General features: G+C 37.8%; 1 protein-coding gene across 2 annotated transcripts; it reads right to left on the reverse strand.

Moving 5' to 3' along the window:
* Positions 1-5,058: 5,058 nt before the first annotated feature.
* On the reverse strand, positions 5,059-9,039 carry fev (FEV transcription factor, ETS family member). 2 transcript variants are annotated; one of them, XM_015034190.1, is made up of 3 exons: positions 8,317-9,039; positions 7,617-7,688; positions 5,059-6,854 (listed from the first exon to the last, which is right to left on the reverse strand). In XM_015034190.1, the coding sequence occupies exons 1-3, from the start codon at positions 8,363-8,365 to the stop codon at positions 6,313-6,315; spliced, it is 663 nt and encodes a 220-aa protein (XP_014889676.1). In that variant the 5' UTR covers positions 8,366-9,039; the 3' UTR covers positions 5,059-6,312. The 2 variants fall into 2 exon arrangements, with proteins under 2 accessions (XP_014889676.1, XP_014889666.1); XM_015034180.1 differs by lacking the exon at positions 8,317-9,039 and having other exon boundaries at positions 7,617-7,883.

Raw genomic sequence — 9,039 nt, forward strand, 5'->3', positions numbered from 1 at the left:
CACACACACACACACACACACACACACACACATACAGGTTCAAATATACGCATGAAATTTCCTTGAATCCTACAACTTTACCCATCTGGCTGCTGAATTCAGAGGGAGGTGACAAATTTGTTCAGTGTCTCAGTGCCATTGGCAGCACATTATCCTCACAGAGTGCCACCACCATGGTTGACTTTTAGGTACAGTGGTTCTTTGTAGCATTGTGGCAAAAAGGCTCAATGGCCGAATTGCCAGAGTCTGTTTAAATTGGCTGGTTTCCTGGCACAGAGTCCACAGGTCTGGTTCATTCTAAAAGCTTAATAATATACCCTTCTCCAATCAATTCAAGGTGAGATTTGATGTGAAATTGAGATAATTTTCTTGCTCAGCTATCTAATAACATCAAAAATAGTCCCAATGAGATTAAAAGGAATTGATTAGATTGTTTAAGAATAAAACAAACTTCAACTTTAAATGTGTTCTCCAAATGGTCTTTGACTTATCTATTACAATTTTGAAGGTTTTGATTTTGGAGCATGGAAATTTTGCTTTGATGCCATCCTCAGTTTTGCTTCACTGCATAAAATTTACTCAACCTTCTTCTTTGAAAATAAATAAATAAATAAAAAGTTCTATGTCATGTCATTGTTGCAACCTGGAAAGAAGCTTTTTAACTTTGCATTATGCATTGAATCATCTGATAATGGCACACGCACACGCAAACACACACAAACACACACACACACACACACTTCCTGACACGCTCATATGTATTTCGGCGAAGGCTTTTATCCAACACGCCTTGAGGAGGCTTAAGTGCATACTACCATATAAATACCTCGGAGCCACTAGATATGATTACAGTGATGCTTGAAAAATGTGTTTTTATTGTGTTTGTGTTTTTTAGCATTATGAGTTCATTGGCATTAACTCATGTTGTATTAATGCAAATAGAAGTCTGTTGAACAGACTGAGAGGTTTGTACTTCCCAAAATCAGAAAAAGAGAACCTTGTTTTAGATCATGCTCCGGTTTCTTACCTCCCTCTCTTACCTCTGGGTCTCTTCATGTCGTGCTTTCTCCCACCTTCTAACTCAAGTCTATTTCTGTACCATGTAGGTGTGTTGCTCTAAATTTTGCAGTCTTCATGGCTTCTTTCTGTAGCTGAGAGAATGACTCACTGACTGTGATATTTCACACAACGCAGCTTAATGCCCACAGGCTGCCTTCGTTTCACTGCAGGGAACATGAAACCCTGCTTATTGTGTATTTAGTGTGGCTTTAAGAGATTTATCTGAATATAATAAACATGTAATAAGCATTATTGTCTGAATAAACCTACATTTTGAATAATGTGCAAAATTCTTGAGTCATCTCTGACCTTTTAATATTTTTTTCTGTTATCAAACCAGGCTTAACTGTAATTTTTAAAGTGATCTTGATCAACAGTTCTTTAGATTTACTGAAGACCCGTCAAGGTTTTATCTGTGTGGTCCCACTGTTTTTTTTGTTGTTGTTGTTGTTGTTGTTGTTGTTGTTTTTTCACATATTTTCAGTTTATAGCATTTTCATTTTCAATACAAAGATTGTTGTGAGATTGTGAAGCCACCTATCTCTAACCAATCAATCATTCAGACACAAAGGATAAACAAATAAGGAGTTTTGGCAACACATAATGGTCAACTCTGCAAATAAACTTTTTCAATTAAATGTGAACTGACTCCATCTCTTTAGCTAGATCCAGTAAAATCAAATACAGCAGGCTGACATAGAATAGAATAGAATAGAATAGAATAGAATAGAATAGAATAGAATAGAATAGACATACCAGTTTAGAGGTCTGAGGTCTTTTGCTACCGATTAGAGAACCTTTCTCTTTCATTAGCAGGTCACACTCGTACATATCTGGTTGACCAGATGAATACATCTGGAAACTGCAGTCAGGCTAAAGGTGACCTACTACAACCTTCTTTGTTGATTTCTTTGGATTTTCTTAAGATGTCACAAAAGGAAGCTGTGTGTTTGAGGTGTTATCTTGAAGTGAATCCATAGATGTGCCTGATGCCCTTCTCACGTTGCTTGAAGTTTTACTAACATTGTTAATGTAAACTTACAAATCTAAAGAAAGCAATAAAACTGTCTAATCTTTTGCTGTGATAGAACAGTTGCCTGGCAGCAGGAAGGCCCTTTGTTCGAATCGTGGCCGGGGAATTTGTATGTCTTCCCCATGCATGCGTGGCATTATGCTGGCTTCCTCATAGAATTAAAGAGACGGCATAACTGCTAGGTTATGCTGTCTCTTTAAGTTGCCCTTATGTATGACTGTGCATGCTCTGCTCTGTAATGGACTGGGAATCTGTCCTGGTTGATCTTCCTTAATGACCAATGGACACCAGCTGCTGTGAGGAGAAGCGGTTGTAGAAAACAGATGGATGGGTGACAGGATGACTTAAAACAGGAAATGTTTCGATGTTATGATGACAGATAGTGACAAAAAAGCTTTGTGTAATATTATGTAGTGCATGTAGTGTACATGCACTACATGTGAAGCATGATTTCAACTGTAAGACTGCAAATTTCTTCAATGAGTTCTTTTTCTTTCAATGGGGCAAAACATGTTTCTGTTTTACCACTGTGGAAAAATGACAACAGATGGGAGTCAAAAATGAGCTAAAGTGTCAACATTTTTCCATCCATCAATTCAAAGGGCTGCTATTTAAACCTGAGTCTAAGAAGCTCATTTTATTTCCCCCTTCATCCTTTGTGTGTTTTTCGTCTCGCTCCTCTATCTCCTGCATTCACACTGTTAATCCTGCGGCTCGCAGGAAAACACCCACCTGCTTTGTTATGCAAGAAGCGAGAGGAGGAGGATCAGTAACAGTAAAGGGTGCTGCACATAGAGGCACAGAAACAAGAAACATTTTGGGGGAGAAAGGTGGGAATTGCTGTATTGTGGAAGACCGAAACACCCTGATAACAGCATTGTTTGGGTTCTTCTGTTGTCAGAGCTGCTGTGTCAGAGAGGCAGCCAGAAGGCGTCTGTCTGTCTGCAACAATGTTTAGTGCGTAAAACAACCCTGGCAAGAGAACAGATTTAGTTGCTGAGAGTGACCTCATCTCTTTCCCATTGATATGCAGAACACATACACAAACACTGGTGCTGTGAGTGAGGGGTGGATTCTCTGTCCCTCTCACATGCAAACACACGTTCTGATTTTTTAACCTATAGCTGCGTCAATGCTACGGTTTTATGTAGACACCAACAGGTTGTCTAAATTATTTATTTTTCGTCAAATTGCAACTTTTAGCATAATGCTGGTCTAATTTCATCTTCAAATGAAACTCAGTCCTTTTAAGATTCAGTCCAGACTCACATCTCCAGCATGAACTGTCATATAACGAGGTGAAGGGTTAATCTGCTATTTGCAACAGCTTCTGCACTCTGCATTAATCCAGTCCTTTGATCACTTAGTTATGTAAGGTGTATTTGTGGCAGCAGAAGAGCGATGGTGCCCCCGCATGGCCGACTGGAGTCATTGTTGCACTTTGAAACTTCTGGAAAATGTAACTTTTGGAAGCAGCAGCTCCAACAATTTCTTAAACTAGTAAACCTGGTCAAGAAAAATGTCCAGCTGATTAAAACCTGAATTTAAATGCTCTATTATCTTATAGACTCTTTAAAGGCACAACCAAAAGTGGCATTCACTACAAAATAAATACATTTCAATATTTATGACTTCGTTCTAAAAGAGACAGTTAATCAATCAAACAAAGTGTTTTTATTCGTGAAAACATTAAAATATCATAAAAACATCATACAGTCACCCATTGTAAAACCAGGAACAATCATTCATCAATGCACATCAAATATTGTGTAATGGTCAGTCTTCCATTTATTATGGTTCAAAAGAAACTCTAAAACAGGCTGGTTTTTAGACTTGATTTAAAAGAATTCAGTGTTTCAGTTGTTTCACAGTTTCTGGAAATTTGTTTGAGATTTAGAACAAAGTCACATCTTTGTTATGCTGAATTGTATTTACTCTGAACTGTAGCCAAGTCATGAAGTAGCTATTTATTTTCTGCTACTTCTGGACTTGGTATCATATTCTGCTTTAGTTTCTCTTCGATGTTCCTGTTAAATTAAAAACAGATTTTTTTTTCTTAATAATCACTCTCTCTCAAACTCTGCTTACTTTAAACACTTGGCTTGAAACTTTCCTTATTTATAAAACCTATGGTTAGAGCAGCTTAAGTTATCCTGAGCTCTTCTCCTGCCATAGGCTAATGGGAAAGGACAAACTGGCCACCTTTCCTTTTCTTCTGTGGTCCAGTTTGCATTATTTGCTGTTATTTCAACTGTTAACTTTATGTTTTCTCTCAGTGTTTTCTCTCACCTGGATGAATGTTCTGTTTTCTGGAGGGGAGCATCGGCTGAAAACAATAGTAATTCTTATTTAAATAATTATTTTAACCATTGACTGGTTTTCCCAATAGCAAAGACTCTATATTTCTCAATAACACAAATCTAGGCTCTGTCAGAAATATCGTCTCGATCATTAGACTAGCTCACTCTTATGTATTAAGAAGGCTAAGAAAAGTCAAACGTTCACTGTTTATTAATCTGATTGTCGGCAAAAATGGTTCGCTTTAACTGTTTATCTTCTCTAATCTAAATATCTTTTTTTTTTCCTTTTGGCACTTTACAAAGTCATAAGACGGAAGAACATCGGGAAGTACTCAGTTTCCTCCTGATCCGAACATTTATTTATAAACGTGATTTTTTTTCTTTCCTTTCTTTCCCCCCCCCCCCTTTTTTTAGATTTTTTTTTATTCAATTCAAATTCCACTAAATGGAATTTTGCCTGTTGTCACAACATATTTCAAATGAATTCAGTTAAAACAGTAAAATCGTCAGACTGATTCAACCATGTCATCCTGTCTAAATCACACATATTACGTGGCGGTGCTGCTTGAAATTGTTTTGCAGGTAAAAAGAAAAGCTTACAATTATGAATATTTTTTAGTATAGTGCGATTTTTAAGCAAGTAGTCATTTGTCAATGTCGTCTGAGTTTTTTTTTTTTTTTTACAGTCTGAACCTCAAATTCAAGTCCTAAAATCCCGATTCTTCACCACAAGGTGGCGCCAGAGATCTACCATAATAGCGTTAAAAAAATTAACTCAGAGCGGGAGGGAAAACATCGGGAAATCACCAGTTCATTTTCCACCTAGTCTGTCCAAGATAGTTTCAATTCTCAATTGCTATCTCGATTCACAAACTGGTGTAAATATTATTTTTGTGTATCTTAAATATAAATATTTACAGCAATCATTCAGAGCTTAGGCATTATTTTTTGTTTTATTGTAAATTTCAATCCTATATCTACTTATGATTGTGGTTCTGTTACCCTTCAACTCTGGATAAATATGAATGTGACTAAGATAAAAACGTTAGTCATATTCCTAATTTTATTTATTGAAATCATAAAAGCACATTTTCTCACTGTAGAGTAATGAGTAGGAAAAAAAATACTTTACGTCCGAAATGGCTCATGGACAGTAAACCTCCCTTTGGCAGGTGTCTCCATTTCGCATCTGAAAGAGTCGGTAGCGTTCCGATCGACCAAAATGTATAAAGGGGCGAGGATCGAAAAGACAGAAACAATTTAAAGGAATAAAAGAGAAAACAACTCTTTTAGCACTTTATTGGAACATCTAATGGCTATGTTCTCTAACAAGAAACACCTTGTCACAGATAAAAGTTTGTTGATTTCTGAAATTCAAAATTTGTTGAGTGGAGATCAGAAATTTCATATTTAAAAAAAAAATGACATTTTGCGCAGAAAAGAAGTGTGTGTAAAATGATAGGCGGCTTTTCTAATTTATTAATTTATTAAATATTCATTTGAGTGAAAAACGATTTAAAGCATAGTCAAACTAATTTTTGTTAGTTTTTAACACACATCTTGGTTGTTTCTACGCAGTAGTCTGAACAAATGATCAGATTGATTCAAGTTATAGGAAATTATTTACTTCATATCTACAAGGACCATCTACAATCAAATTGGGGAATATAAAAAAATAGGACGTAATGTTCATTTTTTGATTCTAATGAATAATTTACCGATACCGGGATAAAATGCAGTCCAAAATTTACAAGGCTATCTGTGGAATAAGGCAGGTTTGCTGAGTGAAATAAGATAAATGTCGTTTTTCAGAAATCTTGTCCAAATCGTGGTGAAATTACTCAACATTTGGGGCGCAAACAAAAACCAGTTCGTGTTTATTTATTTATTCCAAGTCTGGCATGGAATGTGCAACAGGAGTCAGTTGTAGTGATTGTTGATGTTGGCCAGACTGTTGATGTTGTTGACGCAGCTGATGTGAGACGGAGACACGGTGCCGAAGGGCCCCGTGGGCTGCAGGTTGTGGCTGTGGTAAAGGGCCGCCGGAGGGGAGCCGGGCCAGTAGGAGAAACCCGAGGGACCCACGCCGGGCGTGACGAGATTCAGTTTGGAAATGCCGGAGAAGGGGATCGGGGAGAAGTTCCCCTGAAACTTGTAGATGGCCTGCTCCGTGGTGGACGGCTGGCACACCTGCGCCAGGCCGTGGAAGTCGAACTTGTAGGCGTATCTCTTGCCGTGGACTTTAGTCATGATGTTCTTGTCGTAATAGTAGCGCAGCGCCCGGCTCAGCTTGTCGTAGTTCATGTTGGGCTTGCTCTTCCGCTCCCCCCAGCGCCGGGCCACCTCATCCGGGTCGATGAGCTTGAACTCCCCATTGGTGCCCTCCCAGGCGATGCAGGACACGTTGGTGCTGTCCGAGAGGAGCTCCAGAAGGAACTGCCACAGCTGGATCTGTCCGCTGCCTGCAGACAGAGGAAGGATAAAACACACACACACACACACACACTCACACGCCCGCGCGCGCGACAGTCAATGTTGTGTTCTCAAAGAAATATTCATGACAGAAGACCTTAATCTCACTAGTGGAGAAAAAAAAGAAACTAGATTTCAGTTCTTGTATAGCAACAGCATTCCATTTGAGGTCTTACAGTCATTCTGGGCTTTATTCTCCCCAGATTCCACTTCTATTACATAAAATATATATATTTTATTTAGTTTGAGAGATGAACGGTGTGTCATCAAATCAGAGAAAATCTGATGTCAATCATACTGATGTCGGATATTTCAGCTTAAAATAAATGTTTTTTTTATTATTTTGTTTCTTTCTTTCATTCTTTTTTCCCTCTCTCTTTTGTTCTGTCTTTCTATCTTTCTTAATTTTCAATATTTTCTTGAATAAAAATGTATTCAAATATATTTTCAAATTGAATGTAGTACTTTTGACAAATAAACATTTATAGTTTACTATTTAGAAGTAGATAATTATTTTTCAACGATATTTATCAAATATGTATTTACAACACATAATTTATTAATCGTTATGATAGCAAAATAAAGTACTATCTACTACTCTTTCTTTTTTTAAGAATCCATATTTTATTACTCAGCTAATATTTGATATGCATTTTCACTAAAATAGCATTCTAAGCATAACACACAAGCAATGAAATAAAGTAACAAATAAATTTATTATTATTATTATTATTATTATTTTGGGTTCTTACCTTTTTGCACTCCGGCATTTATTGGACTCCAAGATGTTCCTTTGCTTTCTTTCAACAGATTCTCTGTTGGATCTGAAGTCAAAACAGAAAAATGAACATCAAATATATATTCATTTACAATATCACAAAATAGTTTATGGAATTCCCCTAAGCTATGTATTTCTAGATAACAATCTGGTTTGGATATTAAGAAGAATAAGGAAGAATAAGAATAACGAATGAAATGAATACACAACTGACAAAAAAAATGCATTAAATACAACAATATCTGGAAAAGCATAAAAACTCAATAATTTATTTAAATCCTCAAAACACAACAAATCCCTCCTAATTTTTAAAAGGGTGTTCAATTTTTAAGTAATATTTAAAGTGGACTATTTTGCACCAATTCACACAAAAAAATAGACTCATAAATGCGCAAATGGGATGAAATCCTATTGCTTTCTGGTGCGTGCAGTCAGAGTCCAGTGCGTGAAGCATGTCATCCTTGCGGTCCCCCCTGCAAGAAGCCAGGAAACGCGTCCAGGAAAAAGGATTTCCGATTTCCGACAAAAGAGCAGACGGGCTTTCAGAGGGAAGCGGCTCAGCAAAGCTCCGGCCTGGAAACCGAACATCTTCTTCTGCTGGACTCCACGGCGCTGCGAACATCCAACCAATTCTATCATAAAAGCCTGTTTGACTAATTCCTAACGGGACAAACCTGAGAGATACATGTTGAACATGAGGTTTCCTCCGCGGTCCTGTCTCATTGTGTTCAGATGCTCAGAAAGGCTTGGGTTTCATTTCGGCGGTGGCGCAGCAAAAGATTTTTTATTAAACTTTATCTCATAACTGGGATCTGGAATAAATGCGGGTGGACAGATTGAAGTTTCCAGGCAACTGTCACTGGCCCCCATCTCTGAGACAATATTCAGACAGCAATTTCCCCTGGTGCATTGCTTTAATTAAAAGAGCAATTTACCTCTGTCAGCCCGCCCGGTGCCCACAATAAAAAGAGGCCGATAGAAATTCGGCCCTTATCAATCCACCATCACAGTTTAATAAAGTTTCCGCGTTAAGATCTGAGTTTCTATGGTGAATTGAAGTGTTTGACATGGAAACCAGTTCAGATCCCCCTCACTTTTCCGCCTCTTTACCTCTTGGTAAACAACAAAGACCTGCCTCATGTTGGAGAAAGAATATTTACCTTGAAAAACGCGCTTCAGTGCGCTGAGGAAAACAAGAACATTTCATCCCTCCTAACCTCCTCTGTGTGGATTTAACGTTATATGGCCTCAATCTGGGGCTAATGAGGTCATAACTTTAAAACCATGGGCCCTGATGCTCATTGGTGCAAGCTCTTGTCTTTCTGCTTCTTCTAGGACAGGGGTGTCCAAAGTCGGTCCTAAAGGCCCGGCATCGTGCATGTTTTAGTTCTCTCTGG

This window comes from Poecilia latipinna, unplaced genomic scaffold, assembly GCF_001443285.1.
Source record: "Poecilia latipinna isolate Pla-1442-1.1 unplaced genomic scaffold, P_latipinna-1.0 Scaffold17, whole genome shotgun sequence".
In the NCBI taxonomy this organism is placed as follows: Eukaryota; Metazoa; Chordata; class Actinopteri; order Cyprinodontiformes; family Poeciliidae; genus Poecilia; species Poecilia latipinna.

What these genes read in the sequence shown, in the direction of transcription:
- fev (XM_015034180.1), bottom strand. Translation starts at nt 7,869, where the DNA reads ATGCATTTTTTTTGTCAGTTGTGTATTCATTTCATTCGTTATTCTTAT. An exon ending in AAATGCCGGAGTGCAAAAAG is followed by an intron (nt 6,855 to 7,616) that starts GTAAGAACCCAA and finishes CTCTGTCTGCAG; the next exon opens with GCAGCGGACAGATCCAGCTG.